General features: G+C 44.5%; 1 protein-coding gene across 4 annotated transcripts in view; it reads left to right on the forward strand.

Moving 5' to 3' along the window:
• HERC3 (HECT and RLD domain containing E3 ubiquitin protein ligase 3) overlaps positions 1-22,210 on the forward strand; it is a 45,394-nt gene that overhangs the window by 17,644 nt on the left and 5,540 nt on the right. Inside the window, exons 4-21 of one of the 4 annotated variants that reach the window (XM_033059819.1) lie at positions 1,648-1,807; positions 2,840-2,916; positions 3,527-3,748; positions 5,737-5,828; positions 6,688-6,818; positions 7,552-7,712; positions 8,212-8,288; positions 9,032-9,156; positions 9,687-9,746; positions 11,376-11,487; positions 12,019-12,208; positions 13,279-13,442; positions 13,819-13,932; positions 16,698-16,721; positions 16,809-16,898; positions 18,610-18,780; positions 19,412-19,555; positions 21,358-21,524. In XM_033059819.1, coding sequence (XP_032915710.1) covers positions 1,648-1,807; positions 2,840-2,916; positions 3,527-3,748; positions 5,737-5,828; positions 6,688-6,818; positions 7,552-7,712; positions 8,212-8,288; positions 9,032-9,156; positions 9,687-9,746; positions 11,376-11,487; positions 12,019-12,208; positions 13,279-13,442; positions 13,819-13,932; positions 16,698-16,721; positions 16,809-16,898; positions 18,610-18,780; positions 19,412-19,555; positions 21,358-21,524 — 2,281 coding nt within the window. Of the gene's footprint in view, positions 1-1,647; positions 1,808-2,839; positions 2,917-3,526; positions 3,749-5,736; positions 5,829-6,687; positions 6,819-7,551; positions 7,713-8,211; positions 8,289-9,031; positions 9,157-9,686; positions 9,747-11,375; positions 11,488-12,018; positions 12,209-13,278; positions 13,443-13,818; positions 13,933-14,297; positions 14,714-16,517; positions 16,723-16,808; positions 16,899-18,609; positions 18,781-19,411; positions 19,556-21,357; positions 21,525-22,210 lie in introns of those variants that run through there. The other 3 variants (XR_004417932.2, XR_004417933.1, XM_033059820.1) reach the window with 3 other exon arrangements.

Raw genomic sequence — 22,210 nt, forward strand, 5'->3', positions numbered from 1 at the left:
GTTTGTCTTGCTGGATGTCTGAGAGGAAGAGACCAGAGTCATGTGTGCTGCTGAGATACCTTGTCTGCTATTTGTCATTGACCTTGATCAGCCCTTACAGCTGCTGGTTGTTTAGAGCTCTCAGATAAAAATAGGTTCCCTCATTTATATACATATGTAAATTAATATAAACCAGACCACCCAGCAGTGCTATGGTTGGGTGCTTGTGGGCCCAAGTGGGAAGCTGTGTCTCTAAATTGAGTTACCACCCTCAAACGTGTGTCTCTGCACTGGCAGCAGGACTGGGTGAAATCAGTGCTGCTGGAAAGAGCTGCAGGACCAAGGGTGTTATGGGGTGGCAGGTCTCAAGCCCTCCTAAGATGTTTGTGTGCTTGTAAACTGCACCTCTGTTGCCATTAAGTATTCGGAGTGAAATGAAGCACATGTTCAGGTGGCATTTTCCTCAGCTAGGATATGTATTTAAATAGTTGTCACCTTTTTCTTCAATAACATGCATTAGGGATTTTTCTCCTCATTTTCTCATTCCTGGACATAGAAGGCAAGCCCTCCTAGGGGTACCTTTTTCTACACTCATTTGAGACATGTAGATAAATTGGTAAGCAGGTTTTGGTGCTAAGTGTGTTAATGGTTTCTGAATGCCTGTGATGTGTGGTATCATTTTCATGGCATGACTTATAATGACCCTTTCCTCTCGTGTCCCAGGCAAGTGGGATTTCACTAATACTGATCACTGCCTGTGGCTTTCAGGGTGAAATCTTTCTTCAGCTGGAACACTTTATTTGTTCAGGGAAGAAAAAAGAAAAGCCACTTTGCTTCTTTCTGGCATGCAGGGAGCTTTGCCATCAGTTGTGCAGTATTTCTAATGTTTTGTTGAAAAAGAAGACTTTTTTTCATGCCCATTTGTAAAAATTGTGTAATGAGTAAGATTTGGTTATAGATGTTTTTAGAGTAGTTGTCAAACCTGCTTCAGTTGCCTAACATGATGCAATGATGAAAAGTCAATTTTAGGTTATCTTCCAGAGGACTTGAGTGATGATTTAAATTTTTTTTTTTCCATCTAATTTTGCTTCCTTTTTATGGTACTTTTTAAAATGAGTGTTTGACAGTGATAGTAATAGGTTGATAGGTTCAAACTTGTTCCAAGATTAGCATGGAGGGTTTTGTAACACATACACATCAAGCAGTAAATCAAGGTGTGGTGGATGGGTTGTGGATGACATCCAGCTTTGTGAATGACTCATCTTCATTGGACATGAGAGTTGTGGAAGGGCAAATATATTTTATAGGGTCTGCTGTCTTCTCAGTGTTGGATGATCCCAGAATCAAAACTGAGTGGGGAAACCTCAAATCTGGGATATCTGTTCCTGAATAACCTGATAGGTTTTCCTGTGTCTGAGGCTGGCTGTCGTGGTGCTTGAGGCATGTATACCTGTCTGCCTTCTGTGATCTTCAAAGCAGGCTTTCAGAAAAGCTCAGCAGCGACACATTTTCAGTAAACCTGATGCTTTTTCTCCTCTAGGACACAATTTAAAACTGAATTTGGGATCAGCACTCACCTGAATGGCTTTGCACGCGGGTTTGCCCTGGTGTCAGCATGCTGCTGTGAGATGAGTGCTGTGACCAGGATGTTTTCCCTGTTTCCCTCAGAGCAAATCGGGGCGCTGGCGGGGCAGCACATCGTGCATGTGGCCTGTGGGGAGTCGCACAGCGTGGCCCTCAGCGACCAGGGCCAGCTCTTCTCCTGGGGCGCCGGCAGCGACGGACAACTGGGGCTCACCACCATAGAGGATGCAGTGACAGTGCCAAGGTAGGCATTTCCCAGGGCCAGCTTTCCTCAGGGGAGCTCCTTGGAGCTGATGCAAGCGCTGCTCAACCTTGGGAGGGTTGCTTTCTCTCAGTGTGGTGGGAATAGAGCCTTTCTCATGTTGGGATGAAGGTGATTCCTTCTTTTCACTGCTGTTCTGGTGCTACCTGAGCACTGCAAGTCCTCAGGAGGTTTGGGCAGAACAGACCTGCCCGTGGATGGTTGAGGTATGGAAAAGAAAATTGGAGCATGCTTAGCTTCCTCCATGAATAATGCCACAATGAGTACAGAAAATGTCACAATATGTACAGAAAAAGGAGGTGCATGAAAGCGTACTTAAAACCAGAAATGCTGTTTGTATTTCATGGTGTTTTATCATGCTGAGTTAACAACAGATACAGTCTCTCATTTGGTCTGCCAGTGCAGAGCAGAAGTTTGAGATGTCTCTCCAGGATGGCTGTCATTGTCAAAACAGTATTTAAAGGAAGAGTTTCAGTTACAAAAGATTAATGTTTGAGCTGAAGGGCTCTGTGAGAAGACAGTCTTTAACTTGCATGTGGTTCTGATAAAAGAGAGAGAGAGAGGCTCATATAGCAGTGTGATAGTGCCATTTTAAAAATAACATTTTTGTGGAATAACTTGAACCTTTGACATGCTATTCTCTGTACAAAGCACTGAAGAGGGTTTGGTGCTGTAACTCACTGGAACTGCTAGGCCCATAACAGCATGAAAAAATGTCAGTGCCTGAAAAAGAATAGTGAAAGAGATGCCAAGAACCAGCTATTTTCACCATTCCCAGATGGTTGGATTCAGAGTTGTAGCAGGAAATGTAGTTGAGTTACTCGTCAACTGTCTGGAGGTCTCCACAGATTTGCATCTATTATGTATGGATCTGTATTGCCTTCAAGACACTGTTCCTCAGTCTTGAAACCATAGATTTTGTGAATCTATACAATAAATACCTGAGTGTAAATGTTAATTTTTATCTAAGGTGGTTTGTGGACACATATTCTAAAATAGTGTCGTCGTCTTTAGGTTGATAAAGAAATTGAACCAACAGACGATACTGCAGGTTTCCTGTGGGAATTGGCATTGCCTGGCTCTGGCAGCAGGTACTGTAACATCCATTATTAATTACCAAAATTAGTGCTGTTATTTTGCACAGTGTCCAGGACTGCATATTTCTGCATAATAAATCACAGACATCCCATGTCCTGACTGCTTTTGGGCCAAATGGGATGCTGTAAAATGGATCAGGTACTATGAATATTGAGGAAGAGCTTTGCCAATACTGTGGAGAAAGAAAACATTGCACACAGACCACCCACTGTTTCTCTGGTGAATGATGGCAGGAGCACTTGAAAGCTTTCCATCTTGATTTAGAAAAAAGTGTGTAATTAATTTCTTTGTGTTGAAATTTTCCTTGGCTGTTACTCTTTTGTGTGAAATGTGGACTGTTTTTTGTTGCACTGTTTGTTACAGCAGTTGCATTTTGTATTTTGCACTTAGTTGCTTGTGTGTTTATTTGCCTGGTGGCTTCAGGCCATGCTTTTTTTTTTTTTTTAAGCAAAGAATGTCTCTCTTGATTTTGCTTTTTTAATTTTCATCATGAGGCTTGGGTGGGAACGAAGCCTCCAGAACTGTTTCTTTTTAATTTTGGCAAACCTGCTTTTCTGTTGGCTAACTTTCACCCACCATTCTCTCTTTTTTTCCTTGTTTCAGATGGCCAGTTCTTCACCTGGGGGCAGAACAGCTATGGTCAGCTGGGCTTGGGCAAAGAATGTCCCTCCCAAGCCAGTCCACAGCGTGTCAAGTCTCTAGACGGGATCCCTTTGGCTCAGGTTGCTGCAGGTGGAGCCCACAGTTTTGCCCTTTCTCTCTCAGGAGCTGTGTTTGGCTGGGGGAAGAACAGCTCAGGACAGCTGGGACTAAGTGATGAACGAGGTATGAAAATTATGCTCCTAGGTGAAAGAAGGATAGACTCCTTTGGCCTAGTGTCTCCTGTTGCATTGACAGTGTATTTTTAGTGAGTGGGTGTGAAACACTCAGCAGCTCCTCCTGGGACAGGATGGTAGAGAAAGTCTGTGAAGGCTTTTCATACTTAGTAGAAACAGAAATGTGTTTTTCCCCCTTGTGGGTGTTAATTTAAGTGAGGAGGGTTAAAAAGAGAGGTCTTTCAAGTGTGAGTATCAACAGGCAATTATCAAAGAAAGTGCTCTTTATTCTTTCTCCCTCTTCTCAAAAATATTTTGCCCGTATTTTGTTTGAAGTTGGTTGGAGCAAAGGCTTTCCCTGCAGAAGAGCAGGCTGAACCCATCTCCTCATTTCCCAACATGATTTTGACTGGTGAGCATCTGTATGCTACAAAAAGATGGCAACACCGAATATCTCAGTATTGTGAAATGTTGTGTAGTTTATTTGTTGCACAGTTTGCCAGACACGTACAGCCAATGGTAGTTTTCTCAGGTGCTAGTCTGAAAAGCCCAGATCTCTTCTGCTTGTTGTTTACACACTCTTAACTTTCTGGAATAAAACAAGTGAATAAAAGATTTTCTTTGCAGCTTTCAAATCAAAATTTGGGACTTGATTTCTTTATTGGTTTCTGCATAATTCCTGAGCAGATTTGAGTATCTAGGCAAGTTACTGAGTGTAGATGTGATACCTAGCATGCACCTAGATAGCTTGTACTGTCTGTAAAGTAGGGCTGATCTACTAGAAGAGAAGTAAAGTCCTTTCCATGTAGATTGGCAGATAAATGCTTCTAATTAAAACAAAGCTGCAGTTTACATATGAGAGGCTTACACTGACACAAGGCTAATCTTAAATGAACAGAATAGGCATCAGCTTGTGGGGTGGTGCTGGCCAGGGATCATATTCTGCTTCCCCCTCAGTGCCTGGCATTGTAGTAAATATGTGTTATTTATGGTAAGTGAATCATGGTAACACAGTGTGAATTATACTTGTCAAACATGAACTGAAAGGTCTGTAAACATGGGTATTCTGCAGCACTGTTATTATTAACAATTATGCTATAGAGAGAAGTGTCATTCCTGTGAAAAGAGAGATCAGAGTGCTAACATACAGAAAAAAGTAAATCAAAAATATGCTCTCGTTTCTAAAGTCATGGAAATGTGACTGGCTTTTTTTTGCTACCCGTTAAAAAAGCACCTTACAAATCCCTAGGTGAGAATCTTAAGAAATGGGCAACTTCTATAGATAGGAACCCAACTTTTTGTTGGTATGAAATAAGCAGCTGTTCCCCTTAGTATCTCATTGTTTTGGGGTGCTTTCTGCTCCTTGAAGTGCTTAGCTTTTATTTTTACTGTATTCATCCCTAGGAGACAGACTTTAAATGATTAGGGATGGCAGAGCAAAGGAAAAAGCATCACTCAATGGTTGGTAGTGATTAGCCTTTGCAAGTAGGAGGATCTTCTGCTTAAAGGATGACAACAGAAGGAAAGCTGAGTATTTAAATACATGTTGGGATTCAGCTTAGCATGTGTCTTGCACAAGTGTCTCCCATGTGTCAGGGTTGTTCTATATGGAAAAGGTCTAAGTAAGGTTTTGGAAACAAGAATTTGCAGTCATCCCTGAGGAGCCTGAAATGGAGCATGGAGCTGGAGGTGGGTGTATCTAGGCTGCACTCACCATTTCTCCCAAACAGCAAGTGCATGTTGAATTTAATTAAGATAATCAACATGTGCATTCTTGCTCTGGACAGTTTTGTTTGAGTCAGTCAAGTCTTTTAGGAATTTGAGGGGAAAAGTGGCAGTGAAGTGCTGAAGGACATGTGGGACCTTTCTCACCACAGTTGTTAAAATTTCTCTTGTGCTCATAGACCATGTCTGAAAATCAGACTGACAGTGCTTTTCTTGGACATGTAGGTTTGTGTTTATGAAACAGCTGCTTTATTTCATTTGCCTGCCTTGCAGACCGAGAGTCCCCTTGCCACGTGAAGCTGCTGCGGTCTCAGAAGGTTGTGTACATCAGCTGTGGAGAGGAACACACAGCAGTCCTGACAAAGGTAAAGATGCTGACCTAGGAACCCTGACCACTGTCTCACCTGCCTGATGGTTTCACAGTAGTTTTCTGTGTTACAGTAGAAAAACACAGATTGACTTACTGTATTCGTTCTGACCCCAGTAAAAGAAACTAAGTGGAAAGTATATCCTAATTATTTATTCTGAGATTCATTGCCAACATGATCCTTTGCTGGTTTTGAAGCTGAAAATGTTAATAGTCCGCAGCAGAAATAGCAAAACTCAGGTAAATCACTTGAAAATATTAGCTTTGGGAGAAAAAAGTACAGCAAACACACATCCAAAGGGGTGAAAATAGCATTTTGTTGGAAAATAGAGTAATACTGTGCATCAGAATAAGATGGAAGCTAAAATTAGTGAGTATTTAAATTAAACATTAGTAGTCACAACATTGACAAGAGGTTTTCAGTTCCAAACCTGCTGCTTCCAAGTGTTGTATAATTTAGTGGCCAGAGGACAGGGCTAGGGTTTGAAAGAGAGCGGCTCAGTTCTTGCCTTGGCTCTGCCACTTTGTAGGTGTTGCTTCCTGTTTTGGAGCCTCAGTGTTTTCCACTGTAAAATGGATTGAACAACTGAGTTTGGGATTCCTGTGGGAAAAATACCATTGTAGAAAACTAGTTCTGTAGGAGCTTGCCCGGTGTAGAGATACCTGAAGATAATTCTGTTGGTTTCTGATGGATGGCAAGGTTGCTTATTTGCATTAGCAGAACATGAGTTTGTTTTCTGAATCCTTTGAAAATCCCCATCAATCTCTACCTGAGCTTTGGGCTCATACTGAAACTGGAGTCAGAGAGATCCTGCTGGGTTATGGGTCCCTAACTGGAGACTCTGGTTTGTTAACAGAGTGGAGGAGTGTTCACCTTTGGTGCGGGCTCCTGCGGGCAGCTGGGCCATGACTCCATGAATGATGAGGTGAACCCCCGAAGAGTTCTTGAGCTCATGGGCAGTGAGGTATCCCAGATTGCTTGTGGCAGGTGAGTCCTGTGTGCAGTCAGAAACCTTTCTTTGATGGAGGTTGATGCTGATACTGAATCATGCAAATAGGGGGAAATAGTCCCCACTTCTGCATTCTGTGTGTCAAAGCTGAATTAATTTAAATCTTACTTTCCATGAGAATTTTAAGGCCCTCCAAATGAGATGGTTTTTTAATTGGGGTTGTACCCTGCTCTCTAACCTGTAAAAGATACCTTCCCAACTTAATTCAGCAAGACTTCAGAGCAGAAGCCCCTTTGGTCACAAGTTTCCAGCCTCTTTAATGAAAAGTGAGTTAGCAGCACTGGTGCTGTGTTGTTGCCTTTCAAGAATGTACAGGCATAGCAAATGGCTAAGCTGATACTGTGAGCCTGATACCAGCTGCGTGTTGGCACGAGCTGCTCTTTGTCACTTCCACCTAAAGGGCTCCATCCCATAAACTGGTACCATCAGGTGGCAAAAACTGAGCATTGGTGCCTATGCAAAGGTACTGCTTAGCACCTGCTTCTGGCCTAGCAGAAATGAGAGTAAGGTCTAGGCTGCATTTGGTTTGATTGTTGGATGGGGTATTTTGGGTTGGTTTTTTGGTGTTTGTTATTTTGGGGTTTTTTGTTTTTTTGTTTTTGGTTGGTTTTGGTCTTGGTTTTTGTTTTTTTGTTTTTGGTCAGTTTTGGTCTTGGTTTTTTTAAAATTTATTGTTAAGCAAGGCCCAAACTCTGTACCCATCTCTTACAGACATCACACTTTAGCCTTTGTGCCTTCTTCAGGAATGATCTATGCATTTGGCTGTGGAACAAGAGGCCAACTGGGAACAGGGCACACTTGCAATGTAAAGTGTCCCTCTCCTGTCAAGGGCCACTGGGCAGCTCATAATGGGCAACTCTCAGGGAAACCTGGTATGTACTGTGCTCAATTTGAAATGGCAAATGGACATAACAATTTCACCCATGGCTGTCTAAAGACATTCTTAACATTGTTCTGTGAAATTTCTGGAAATACCAAAAGAAACCCATCCTATTGTCCCAAATGCACTGTGGTAATTTCTGGGTGACCTTTTGCTCTCTCTGTTAATGTATGCCATCTCCCTTTCTCTTTTCATGGCAGAGCTCAGCATTTGACAAAATTGAGACTTCATGAAATTGTACTAATACCATGTTCCAAAGGCTTTGTTCTCTCTTTAAAGCCCCTATTGCAGTTTAAAAATTACAGCTTTTCCCTCCTGTGTAACTCTCATGTAAGTGGCTACAGTGCTTGAGTTCAGCTGATTGCAGCAGGGCCTTCAAAGGACCCAGGTGCTCCTTGTAGTTGTATTGGCAGTGCAAATGAGAGGGGAGAAAGTACAAATAGGGTCTTGCATTCATCAGCCTCTAACACAACTGTGTCTTTCTCAAACAGATGCCTGTAAATACCACATTGTTAAACATATCTTCTCTGGAGGAGACCAAACATTTGTACTTTGCTCCAAATACGAGGTAAACGAAATGAAGTATCTTTAAGTCTTCAGCCCTGTCCCAGCATTCACAACACAGCTTTTGTTTTTGCTAAAATCTGAAATGGAAGTATTGCTTTGGACTCCATTCTGCCTTACAAACCTTAACAGCTCTGACAGTTGTTAAAGGTATTTACAACTTCAGTGGCTGAGAGTTGCCTTTCTTTAGAGGCATATCAAAGCCATTGGGAAGATGCTGATTCCAGTTTAATCAGGAGGGAAGGGAATCTCGTCTTTGCAGATTGGAAGTGGAGGGCTGCTTTCCACCTGTGGCACTGGCTTCTGCATTGTTGGTGTGTAGGGCCATCAGCCACGTACAGTGGGATTTTGTCAAGCAGTGCTGAATGGAAAATGTATTGGTTTTCCCACTTCTATCTTTTTTCTTTCAAGAAGTGTTTGGGATAAACTTTTGAGGCATAGAAATAGATAGAAAATAACTAAGCCTGTAGTTATATATGACAGTATTTAAGAGGGTACATCTAGGAAATGATACTTTGATTTTTTTTATTTTCCTCTTTTTAAAATTATTTTTAGGATCTTTTTTTTTCCTCAAACTTTTTTATACCTTCCCTTTTGGACTACTTAGTAATGCCACAAAACTTCTAACCAAACCTTTTCAGAGACCACACTAAGGAGGCTATCACTTACTTATTAAAACAGAGATTATGGATAGGAAGGAACTGTTTTACAAGCCTTGTCTTTGCTGAAATCTGTATCTTCTCACAGAATTCCTTGCCTGCTGATGATTTCCGGACCATAAATGAAACACGTTACACCTGTTTAATAAATGATGAAACTATAGATGTCTGGAGGCAAAAGCTTTTAGAAAAGAACAGTTCTAATTCTGTCAAGTAGGTATTGTGGCACTGGACAAGCCTTTTGTTGAAAGTTCTATTTAAATAATTTGGTTGGCTTCCGTGCCATGCTTTCACTTGAAATTTAGCAACCTTTTCAAGTGTGGTTCTTGGTCGTTTCCAAGGGGAGGAGTTGCCAGTCTCAAGGCTGCCAGGTGAGATCTTCTGAGCAAAACCAGAGAAATTTGAGGCTGCCTCAGCATTGCAGATGGTGGGTGGGAACTTGATTTTTAAAGTTGTCCTGCATTGTGTGCTTAAAATTCATGAAAAGCAGCAAGAACTTGTGAACAGACTGATTGAGTTCTTCCCCTAGTGTGCCTGCCATGAAAAGGGCAGAAAAGGTGGAAAGGAGGAACTAATTCCTCCTTTCCCAGAGGGACCTTAAATGATCCTGAGTGAAGTCTTGCCCTCTGTGCCTCTAAAGGGGTTATCCTGACAAAAAGAAGGGAAGAGAAATGAAGAGATTTAATGAGGCATCCATTCATAACCTCTGTCTCTGTTTTCTTTTGTCTTCCTGCTGCCGACAGTAATGTTGTTCAGATACTGTCCTCAGCTGCCTGCTGGAATGGAAGCTTCTTGGAGAAGAAGTGAGTGCCAGATTTCCAGATGTATGGCTCTCCCTTGATGCAGACTGGAATCCCTTTGCTTCACTCACTTCTGCAGTGAGATTTGATTTTTTTGATCAGGCAGGAGATGAAGACAGAGAATGTCCCCTAAAGGGATGGGTGGTCAAAGCTGGGTAAAGAAGGCTAATGGTGTTAGAGGGTGCACAGTGAGTGTACTGAAAGTGGCACAGATTTCTTGGAGTTGCCACAACTGTTATTCTTCCTTATGAAACAGATACCAACATTGTTAAAGACCGGGACAGGAATAGGACATGAAGGGAAATTAGAGATGCCAGGTATCTGAATAGTCTCTTACCCAGCTGAGCTAGCTGGTGCATGTGAAAGTACACTTCCACACAGGCAGCTCTTGAAAATACATCAGAGACAACACTAAAGTGCTTTCCTTTTAGGTGACATCATATGTGGAAAGTTTTGTGCTCCTGCTTACAAAAGGAGGAATTTCAAATGGGTGTAACCCACAATAGGTGATGACAAGGTTGTAAGACACATAGCTGAGTCAAAGGCTGTGGGTTGGGAAGGCTTGTTGGCTGTATCTGTAAATGTTGAGGAGGTAACAACATGAGATGAGGAGGTGGAGAAATTTTTCTGGTGATGTGATGAGTAAATGGCTTGTAACTAGGTAAAGAAAAACTTACTCTGAATATTCTTTGCATAACACATTCCAAGAGCAACTTGAAAAAGAAGATAGTTTGCTAATTATTCTGGTGTTTTTCTGCTTGTCTTCTCTAGTGTTGTGACATGTTATTACATCAGGAGGGTTGTGTCAAGTTGGTTTAAAACCCTTGTTGAGGTATCCAACTTGATGAGTCACTTTAAATAGTCTCACGTCTCCTTTGAATGAGGAAATGAGTGGAGTTTATGGCTTCATCAGCCAAATACAGTTGTTCTCCCACTTCAGTGGTGTCTTGGCTAGTGCAGCACTTCTACAGGAAGTCTTTCACCAAATGAATGATAAATTCTGAAGCCTTAAATGAGGTTGTATTTGACTATGTACATTTATACACAGTCTTATGTCAAGGTGCACTTGATAGAAATACCCCAGTGCTTCCCTCCCGTATCCTAAGGCCATGTAGGCCTGTTTGCATTACAGGAATAGATGGGGGAGCAGCTTTTCCATGGCTGTGTGCCTGAGCACACCCAGCACTACCTTTGCAAAGCACAGCCTGAAGTGCTCTGTACCATGGCATGTCTCTGGGGAGCTATTTCCAACCTGGAGCCTGTGCTGTTATGGGAACAGCCATTCTACTGCAGCTGGCTGTGCTCAGCTCCTCGTGTTGTTACAGTCACACCATCAGGGTGACAAATGCATCCTGTCTTTAATAGCTGTTTTCCCCTTCAGAGTGTCTAATACAGTGCTCTTAAGTCAGTGAAGGAGTCCTGGGGACAACTTCACCTTTGATGAAGTGTTTCTCTGCAAGAATCCCAGCCCTAACCAAAGCCCAGGGGAATTAGGAAGGGGGAATCTCTGTTTCTATTCTTATGAATTCCCTAGTGGTCCTTTCTCTATTGCTTGCTCTCAGGCCATGTCAATACACAGGTAATGGGGTCTCTTCCTTAAACTTATGCCTGTCCGTGGTTTCTCTTTTAAAGAATTGATGAACATTTTAAAACCAGTCCAAAGATCCCAGGGATTGATCTGAACTCCACAAGAGTGCTGTTTGAGAAGCTGATGAACTCCCAGCACTCCATTCTCCTAGAGCAGGTACTGCACTTCTGAGATTTGGATACTCAGAGGGGAAATTAGGGCTTTGTTCCTCTCTAACGTGCAAGTGCCAGCAGCATTGTTGGGAAAAGGTTGTATTGCAAAGCTAAATGCCAGACACTTAATGGTACTTCTCTTTTTAACCTGGGCTGATTTTGACCTCCTCAGAATGTGTCTCCAAGGCTTTTATTTAAAAACAGGTTTTATCTCATGGCATTTAATACTTGAATGTCTACTGAAATAAACTCTGTGTGTATTTGTAATTATTGTGTGTCTGTCAGGAGTTGAGTACTTCGTGGTTATATAATTTATTCTAACTCAGAGAATTTCACAAGTGCAGAGCTGTGGGATAAAAGCATACATGTTCCCCTTGCCACTTTTAGCTATAACATCTGTAGTTTGGGTTTTTTCACTCTGGGTTTGTCTTTTAAAACAGGGTTTTACCAATTCGTCAGCCCTTAAACATCATCTACATCGTAGGTGCTCTATCACTCAGGATAAGTTGTCTTTTTTGTTTTGTTTTCTCTCTAGATACTGAAGAGCTTTGAAAGTTTTTTGATTCCTCAGCTGTCTAGCTCTCCACCAGATGTTGAGGCAATGAGGATCTATCTGATTCTCCCAGAATTCCCACCATTCCAAGACTCCAAGTATTACATCTCTCTGACACTTCCTTTAGCAATGGCTATTTTACGCCTGGATACCAACCCCAGCAAAGTGCTTGGTAAGTGTCATTTAAGAATTGTTCTCATTTAGAAGTAAAATGTTATTTCAAAGAACACTTACCAGGGAGGTTAATCTAATTTACCTTATCTAGTTAACCCACATTCAGAGACTCAGTTCCAGATAAATTTCTCTACAGAAACATAGATTTTTGTATATCATGAAGATTAAATTATCTTATTATCATAAATTTGATCAGCTATTGATCACTTTACAATATTTTTTTCTGTGTAACGTAAAAAAAGAATACTGAATTTAATATTGAATTATGTTGTCCTCTACAAGATGTAGACAAACCTTGCTCTGTGACTTAGCTGAACACTTAAACGATTTTTCCACTCTTGAGTCTTTTAATTTCTAATATATTTTCCTCTGAGCTTATTTTAAACTGAGCAGAACATATGCTGCGTAATGATTGTTACTCACATTTGTTAAGCTACTACTCATTTTACTCTGATTCTTAAGGTTGTCTTGTACAAAACCTGATATTATCATGTAAAATGCTGTGTGATACGTTCAGATCTTCAAAAGAATCCTAGGTTCCAGTTTTTACTTCACAAGTGATTGGTTCTAGGATAGTCCAGATCCCTTCAGGGGAAAGTAAGGGTTACCTGTCCTTGGCACGAAAGAAATCAGCCTCTCTAAAGAGGGGGAGTTAATTCTTTAGTGCAGATGTGCCAGGAGACACACTCTGACACCTGCCAGAAAAGGATATGGTGCTACAGAGAATGGGCCAGGCAACTCTTTCCTTGTCACTCCTGAGAGACAGATGTTTGCCCACAAGTTCACAGTATCCTGAATGCCAGATACTTGAAACAGTGTCTTGAATTAAAGACTGAAAACTTCAAATTCACCCTGATCAGGGTTTGGGCTGGGTAATGGCTGGTATGGCTGGATGGGAGTGAAAGAGGGGGGAGCTTTTCAGTTTCTGGTATTTAGATGACTCTGCTTCACTTGAAGTTTTGTTAAAGTCTTCAGGTGTGTTCTACTTTTTTTTCCAGTTGTAGCCCCTTATTTAGTGGATACTCTGGCCTTTGATTAAAGTTTATATTGATGTCTTCTGCTTTCCAGATAACTGGTGGTCTCAGGTGTGCCCAAGATACTTTCTCAGACTTGTGGACCTCTATAAAGGTGCAGTGGTTTACCTCCTCAGTGGAAGGAAGACACTGCTGATCCCAGTCCTGTTCAGCAGCTACATTACAGCTGCTCTCAGGCTTCTGGAGAAACTCCACAAGGTGAGAGGAAAGCCTGGGCATGTGTTGGTCCTAAGTCCAAGGTTCTTGAAGATTGTTTAGTCCTGTCTCAAATAAAGTTACCCTAAAGAAGGCTGCTGCTGGGCCATGCACTCTTGCAGCACAAACACCTGTCCCTTGATGGTCTCTGCTCTCCCTGTGTTGTTGTTGGGTGGTTAGGGTGAGGAGGAGAGAGAACTAAAGTTATAAGGAGGTTCTATTTGATTCTTCTTGGCTTGTACCAAAATATAAGAGATCGAGTATTGTTTGCAAAACTTTCTGGGTCTTTTTGTTTCAAGCTGCTGTAACTGAATTCATGAAAGCAAACCTGAAAATACGTTAAAATAAATTGAATATTTCCATCTGTTCTCTTCACTAGGTGAATCAGAAGGTTAAACATGTGGAATATGATAAGTTTTATATCCCTGAGATTTCCAGCTTGGTGGACATTCAGGAGGATTATCTCATGTGGTTTTTGCACCAGGCTGGAATGGTAAGAGGTTTTATGTATAGTAATGAAATGATTGTCCATGTTTGTGTCTCTGGCTGTAGATCTGTATTTCCAATATCCTTAATGAGAGCATAATGTATTCAGTGTAGGAGCTTCTGTATGTTAAATATCTCAGATTTGAGTGCTTTACAAAATAGACTGAAAAATAAAAAGGCTGTCGAAAGAGTTGGAGCTAGCAATATTTAACCAAAGCTTGCAACAGTCTGTGATTATTCATGTGAATTTCGTTCAGTCTTTGCACAAGGGGATTAATTCAGTCACTGGATCCTTTTAATGTAATCAAGACCTCAGGAGCCAAGTCCTGTATTCTAAAATTATAATTTTTGCCCTTTACTTCTACTGTTTAGGCAGGTATTGTGAATAATGTAGCCATGTTAAAATGTTGCTCTGTAAGAGGAGGCAGTGTGGCGTTCTGGCTAGGGGACTGAACCAAGCCTCAAGAGATGTGGGTTCTATTCCTGGCTCTTCCAGTAACCTGCTGGGTGATCTTGGGTAAGACCCTTCACCTCTTTTATGTCTCACTTTCCCATCTGTAAGAAAGGAGATAACTAAACTGAGGGCTGCAATATGCTGTGTGGGAACCCAGTGAGATTATTTAATTGTAGTAAAGAAAGGAATCCCAAGTGTAAAAAAAACACCAAACAACATCTGCCAAGGGATGCTGCAAGAGTAAAACCTGACTGTAGTGATAACTTTGTGTGTGTTTTCATGGGCTTTGTAGTGTTGTGTGTGCTGTGTCCACATCCTCTGCTTTTCATCATTTAAGTAGTGCTGCTGTGTGCTTACCTTTAGTGAGCAGAACAATAAAGTACTGACTTAAATTTATGTAAGGGATAGTTAAAAATGTTCAATATGGCTAATGACGAGTACAGTAATTTCACGAATACAAGCCGCACCAATTTGACCAAAATTTTGGTGGAAACCCGGAAGTGCGGCTAATATTCCGGGGCGGCTAATCTATTAACAAAATTCTAAAAGCTGCCAACACGGAAGTGAGAGCCCGCGGCAGCCCCAAGCCAAGCTGGAGCCCGGCCGGCCCCGGCTGAGGTGGGAAAGCCTGGCAGAGGCGGGGCCAGCAGTGTGGGGGGCGGGCGGCAGAGCCTGAGCCAGCAGGGCGGGGCAGGGAGGGCGGCAGAGCCTGAGCCAGCATGGCGGGGGAGCCCGGGAGAACTGGGGCTAGCAGTGCAGGGGAGCATGGCAGAAGCAGGAAGGCCGGCGGGTGGGGCTGCCTGGCAGCGGGGGAAGCCCAGCAGAATCGGGGCCAGCAGCGTGGGGGAGCCCGGCGGTGCGGGGGCCTGCAGTGCCGGCCAGGGCGAGGAAACGCGGCGGCGGTGCAGACGGGAGGGGGCGGCCGGCGAGCCCGGCGGCGGGGCTAGGGAACGCGGCGCGCCGCGGCCGGCGAGCCCGCCGGCGGGGCTACGGAACGCGGCGCGCCGCGGCCGGCGAGCCCGGTGGCGGGGCTAGGGAACGCGCCGCGGCCGGCGAGCCCGGCGGCGGGGCTAGGGAACGCGGCGCGCCGCGGCCGGCGAGCCCGCTGGCGGGGCTAGGGAACGCGCCGCGGCCGGCGAGCCCGCCGGCAGGGCTAGGGAACGCGGCGGCGGCCAGCGAGCCGGGCGGCGGCAGGCCGCCGGCAGGGCTAGGGAACGCGGCGGTGACCAGCGAGCCGGGCGGCGGCAGGCCGCCGGCGGGGCTAGGGAACGCGGCGCGCCGCGGCCGGCGAGCCCGGCGGCGGGGCTAGGGAACGCGGCACGCCGCGGCCGGCGAGCCCGCTGGCGGGGCTAGGGAACGCGCCGCGGCCGGCGAGCCCGCCGGCAGGGCTAGGGAACGCGGCGGCGGCCAGCGAGCCGGGCGGCGGCAGGCCGCCGGCAGGGCTAGGGAACGCGGCGGCGGCCGGCGAGCCGGGCGGCGGCAGGCCGCCGGCAGGGCTAGGGAACGCGGCGGCGACCAGCGAGCCGGGGGCGGCAGGCCGCCGGCAGGGCTAGGGAACGCGGCGGCGGCCAGCGAGCCGGGCGGCGGCAGGCCGCCAGCAGGGCTAGGGAACGCGGCAGCGGGGCGGTGCTGACGGGAGAGGGGGGCCAGCGAGCCCGGCGGCGGCGGCAGTACCACCCGGCCAGCCCCGCCGAGCCGTGGCGCTGAGCTGGGCCACCCGGCCCCGTCGGCAACCATGAGCGGGCCGAGCCTGCCTGGCCCCGCCCCGAGCCAGTAAAGCCCCCTATGCCGCGATCCTGTTACTAATTGGCCAATTTGTGAAAGCTGCGCACGAACGAAACTGCGGCTAATATTCGGGGTGCGGCTTATCTATTGACAAAGACAGCAACATTGTCGAGGCACCGGGGGTGCGGCTTATAATCCGTGCGGCTTGTATTCGTGAAACTACTGTAATTTGCATTGCAGGGGTGTTTTTGTATCACCATGTAGTGGCCTTATGGTCTCTTCTGTTGTTTCATGTGGTTTCTGCCTCTGTTACTCTTCACAAGAGCAAGTTTCACCCATGGCAGACTAACACAAGATTGATTCTGTGCCAGTCAGTCTTCTTAGTAATGTTTGATGTTCATGTTTTGAATTAGAGTTGTGCATTTTCTTGAGAAGGAAGCTCCCATGCTTTTCTTTAAGAGGAAGAAAAATGGGTTGTTGGTCCCAAAGGAGGAAAATTTACTTTGCATCACCTTTGGACTAGTCCATCCAAAAAAAGCCCACACAAAATTGAAAGAGTAAAAGATTTTCTTACTCCTCTTTTTCTTTCACAGAAAGTAAGGCCATCCATCATGCAGGTAAGAAAATTGTTTCTCAAGACTCTTATTTAAAGAAGTGCTCTGAAAGCTGTGGATAGGAACAAATCTTGCCTGCCTTTCTTGCAGGATGCTGTGACTCTCTGCTCTTACCCTTTCATCTTTGATGCTCAAGCTAAGACCAAGATGTTACAGACAGATGCAGAATTACAGATGCAGGTAATCATTCTCTCTCCCAGTTTTCCTGATACATCTCTAGTTCTGTCTTTTGCAATGGTGCCTGCATGGAAAGGGAGTTAGCTGGGAGCTGGTGTGTGCAACACTTCACTGTTTCCATGATACAGGAGGGCAGTGTAGCTGGAAAACCTCTTTGCCCTGGGTGTTGCAGAGGCAGTGCTGGGTGTCTTTCCCTTCAAAATGTTTGTCTGGAAACATCAGAACTGTCAGATGTGCATGTGGTAGAAATTTAAACTGTGTAGGGAAGGATTAGTTATGTATTTATGATAATCCAAGGATAAGGAGTAAGGTGAGGAGGTGTAAGACTGGATAAGTAGACAGATGTTCAGGTATGTGGACACTTGTTTTGAAATGTCTGCCTGCTGCAGGAGTGGTTGCTCCTTCTAATAATGAGGTGAGTGTTTAGACCAGCTCCTGATGCTGTTTGTGGTTGCAGGCAGCAGCTGTTGCCAGCAGCCCACCCACCCAGTTGCAGTGAGGGGCGCAGCCTGGGGGCCCTCCAGGAGTGTGCTGACAGCAGGTGTCCAGCTCCAGCACCCTGTAGGTGGCAGCCAAGCCAGCTCCCAGCCAGGCTGTGACAAGGGCAGCAGTGCCAGTGTAAATGTCCCAGTGCCAGGCACTGCTCACACAGCTGCCTCCTGAGACAGGCAAAGTGTTGGGCACTGACCCCCCCCATCCAGTGCAGCTAGGTCTGGGACTAGTCACATCCTCTGTGAAATAAATTTGCTGAGGTCCTTGGTTGTCAGGTTCCTGCAGGGTGGAAAACTGTCATCACAGTCACTTAGTACCGATTTCCTGGCTTTTCTGTGGCTGCTTGAGCACACAGCCTGCAGCAAGGGAGAAGAGGCTTGGCCTATGCTCAGATGCTGCAGTCGACTGCTCCTGGTTTCATTTTGTCAGCCTCTTGCATGTTTTCAGCTCTTCAGTTTGTCAGCAGTGCACTGCTGAGGAGAGATGTCAACCTTACCTTGGCAGAACAGCAGACTTGTAACAGGTTTTCTTGTCCTGAGAGACAGGATCTTTAGCAAGACAACCACTTAGATGCCAGAGAAACCAGTAGCTCTCTGACTGCTGGAACAGAGGAAGCCTGATCTCTGGTGGATTTCTGTCTCAGGTTTTACTGACTTTAATTTTTAAATGTGAATTTGCCTTTTACTGAGAACAACACGAGAAGAAATAACCTAAGTGCAGGCAAAGCTTAGACTGGGCTTTGTGCCTTGCCCAACTCCAGAAAATCCGTGTGGATGAGGGCTTTGAATTGTATGTGATGGGATCCCTGGTGCCTTGACAAATGCATTTGTCATCTGGCTCCTTGCTCGGTGTGTTTGTAGCACTGTTTTCCTTCCTGGGCTCACTCTTACCTGAATGTGCTCACACTGAGTTTCTTGACTCAGTAAGAGCATGAATAAAGCCTCTTCTTCCCAGCACCTGCCTAATGTAAAAAAAATGTTCAGAAATTTAATCTCTCTTGCTCAAATGTGATGAATTGGTCAATGGACTGACAGTGTTGTGGGAAATAGGGGAACAGAGCATACAGGCACACACACAGTGCAGAGTAAGTGTGGGATTCTTGAACCCTGGAGAAACCAAAAAGGCTGAAAGGAGCACCAGGCATGTAGTTGTTAACTGTTTTCCTTTCACAGGAAGAAATAATCTGAGCTGTGGCTGCTTTTCACTTCTCTTTTATTTACAGGTTGCAATAAATGGTGCGAATTTGCAGAATGTCTTCATGCTTCTCACTCTGGAGCCTCTGCTGGCCAGAAGCCCTTTCCTGGTACTTCATGTTCGCAGGAGTAACTTGGTTGGTGATGCTTTAAGGGAGTTGAGCATCCATTCAGACATTGATTTGAAAAAACCTCTCAAAGTAAGTTTCCCCCCTATCTTTAGCACCTTCTCATTTAGCAAACATTTCTGCTACCTTTCAGCCATTCACATTACTGCTTCACCAGTGTGCACTAACTTCTCCATAGCTGTCACACATAGGAACATTTTAGTCAGTGCAAGGATTGAGTCTTTTTTCTGACTCTTGGAGTGCTTTGGCTGTGGAGAGTTTACAAGAAGGCAAACACAGAGTTTGTTCTCTTCTCTTGGTGTGTTGAGAAGGGAAGGAAGCATTTTGTGGTGTTATGCAGTCTCTGTTTTGCCCTTCTTTAGGAGCAGGCTGTTTACAATAGGATGTGTTTTATCTCAGAGATTGCCACAATCTTCAGTAGCTGCTGTCATGCTGCTGTTTTGATTGTTGGTTATTTATGATTTGCATAAGGATTTAAAGGTGGTTATTTATGATTTGCATAAGGATTTAAACATTCTCAAAATACCTGATTTGCCACCCCTGTTCCCTTTCTGTCCCTGCAGGCAGAGCACTGAAATGAGCTCGTGGTTTGGTCTGGGTTTGGGCATGTTGGACAAATTGCTTTTCATGGCTCTCAATTAGATAGAAGTCTGATTCACTGTCTCAGCTCTGCATCCCTGTTACTGACCTGCTTTTTCTACAGGTCATCTTTGATGGTGAGGAAGCTGTTGATGCTGGAGGAGTAACAAAGGAATTTTTCCTCCTGTTGTTAAAAGAACTACTCAACCCTATCTATGGCATGTTCACTTACTACCCAGAGTCAAACCTGCTGTGGTTTTCAGACACGGTAAGCCCTTGCCCTCAATCCATGCAGGTTGGAATAATATGCTGCATTTAAATGACAAGGAAGTTAGTGGCAAACTATGAAAGAAATGTTCTTCCTCTCATTTGCTACTCGTGATACAATGCGAACTCTATTTTTAGTTAGTGTAAATAGGTCCATTAACCTTAGAATAGTGATGGCTGTGCCTGTTAAAGAGTTGGCTCTCTCTCTTTATTCTTATCCCATAATAAAACTTGTTAAAGTTCAGGTGACAGGTAATAGAACTCTTATTATCATGAATGTAATGGTCATGTGCTGTTTTACAGAATGAGAGGTTTAGGTGGTAATGGCATTAGAGTCCTGTGCCTCCCTTGCTGTTCACATAATTGCAGCCAATCCACTTAGTTATGCATCACTATTGCCTTCAGGATCTAAAGTTGTTAATGCTTTATGTGAGGAAGCTCTTAACAGCAAGAAACGTGGCTTGTAGTGGAAGGTTGTTGGTTTTGGAAGAGTGTGGAGTGCAAGATCTGTACCTGTCAGATGGCTGGAGATGGTGGTTTATGTCCTTTTCTTCACCTCTGTAGGTAGCAAGGTGGGAAATGGTTGCCAGTCTTCTCTTAAGGTGTGGCTGTCCTTGCTAGGGGGGATTACAAGGAAGGAAGTGGCCTAGCACCTTTTGTAACTTGTAAACAGCATTACAGAGCATTCACTGCTAATGTCAGTGCTATTAAACAAGTCTTTTGGCACCAGGAGTGATGACAGTGTAAGCACTGAAAATGAGTCATGTGTTTGAAACATTTAACAATCGTGGGCAGCCAGTCTGTGACTGACACATTGAAAGTCAATATGTGAAGAAAAGGAGGCCTCTGCTAGCACCTCTACTGGTGTATCTGCCTCGGTAGAACTGTGCTGATGCAAAAGCTTTTAATAGAAAATAGGATGGGTAATAGGGACAGGATTGTTAACACATTTTCTTGCAGTACATAAACACTGAAGCACTGTTAGTGTCTGATTAGGTTTGAAAGACAGTTGTTTGCTAAGAAAAGCAGGAGCCCCTCTTTGAAATGGAAAATGTAAACCCTCTCCCTCAAAATTACTATAATTTTGAAATTAAGGGGCTCTCAGGCAAAGATGTGGGACTAGGAATAACAGTTCTTTACTAGGAAAAATTAAAATAGAAATACAGTTTTACAAAGAACAAACCCAAAACACTGACAGACTCAGAGTACAACCTGACACCCCGTCAGGCAGGGTGTTGGTAGCAGTCCCATTCAATGGTGGTTGCAGTTCTCCTGCAGTGACAGATGTGATTCAGTTGAAGCAGTGCTCCTGTACAAGGTGCAGTTTTCCTCTGAAGGTCCAGTGACGGTGTGGAAAGGTCCGGTTTTCCTCTGGGAATCCAGTGGAAAAAAGGCTGCTTTGGTGTTCCAAATCTCAGTTTTTATCGAGGTAGGAAAGGCTTGGCTCTTCCCCCTGGCTGGAGCATCTTCTAATGGGATGAAGTAATTTTTTATCAGTCCCACAGTGGGACTCAATGGGCCATTAGCAGAAGATAACTGCCTGGAGGGAGGATGGGCTGTGGAAAAGATAAAGAACAATGCCTCATCTGGTTTTAACAGATGGCCCATTAACAGAAGATAATGCCCTCCAGACATAAGATCACTGCCCACCTGATTTTAACAGATGGCCCATTAACACCTGATAGGAGCTCTCTGTCCCAGTTTGTAAAGCAGGGTCTGGCTTTTTAGTGTATGGAGGAAAAGGGTGCTGTGCATTGCACCAGTGACAGTGTCTCATCAGGATTTCTCTGTGTGGTTTTGCAGTGTTTTGTAGAACACAACTGGTTTCACTTGATTGGCATCATATGTGGTCTTGCAATCTACAATTTCACAGTGGTAGACCTTCACTTTCCCTTGGCTCTGTACAAAAAACTTTTGAATGTGAAACCTTGCCTAGAGGATTTGAAGGAGCTGTCCCCTACGGAAGGAAGGTATGAAAATCAAAATTTGCAGTTTTTCTGGGAAGGTAGAACATCCAGCTAAGAACAGGAAGTGCCACATTAAGTAAAAGCTGATGAATGAAACACTCCTGATCCTTTTGAGTAACTGATTAATTTGGGTGACTGTGGTCCTAGGAAAACATATGAGCTGGTGGTGAATTTTATGTAAGACTTCTCTCTCACAGGGTATTGGATCCATCTGCTTAGGCTTCCACCCTCCTGACCCCCAGAAACTGGGTACCAACACAGCCAAAAGACACCTCCCACACCCCCCTTTGAGAACAGAAAGCCTGTCCTGTGTGCTTGTGTGTGTGATCCCAAATCCCAGCCTCAGCCTTTCCCCTCCAGCCAGGCTTAGACTAGCAAGCAGGGAACTGTGTGTAGTGCTGTGAATTGTCCCATCCATGAGTCAGAGCAGCTCTGACCTGCTCCCATGACAGGAAGAAGTTGAATGGAGTGAAAGAATTGCTTTTTCCAAGTGGTGTATTGAATCTTTGCCACCTAAGTGCATAGGGATGCTGGCTTTTCCTGACACTGGGAAGTTAAGATCCCACTGTCTGACTGCTGTCTTATTTCTGTTTCTGAGTTGCTGTCTGATTTATCTACATAAAGTGACATCTGTATTTATCAATAATGAGGTAAAATGCCAAGAAGATAGCAGCATGGTTTTGGGGGGT

Source organism: Catharus ustulatus, chromosome 5, assembly GCF_009819885.2.
Source record: "Catharus ustulatus isolate bCatUst1 chromosome 5, bCatUst1.pri.v2, whole genome shotgun sequence".
Classification (NCBI taxonomy): Eukaryota; Metazoa; Chordata; class Aves; order Passeriformes; family Turdidae; genus Catharus; species Catharus ustulatus.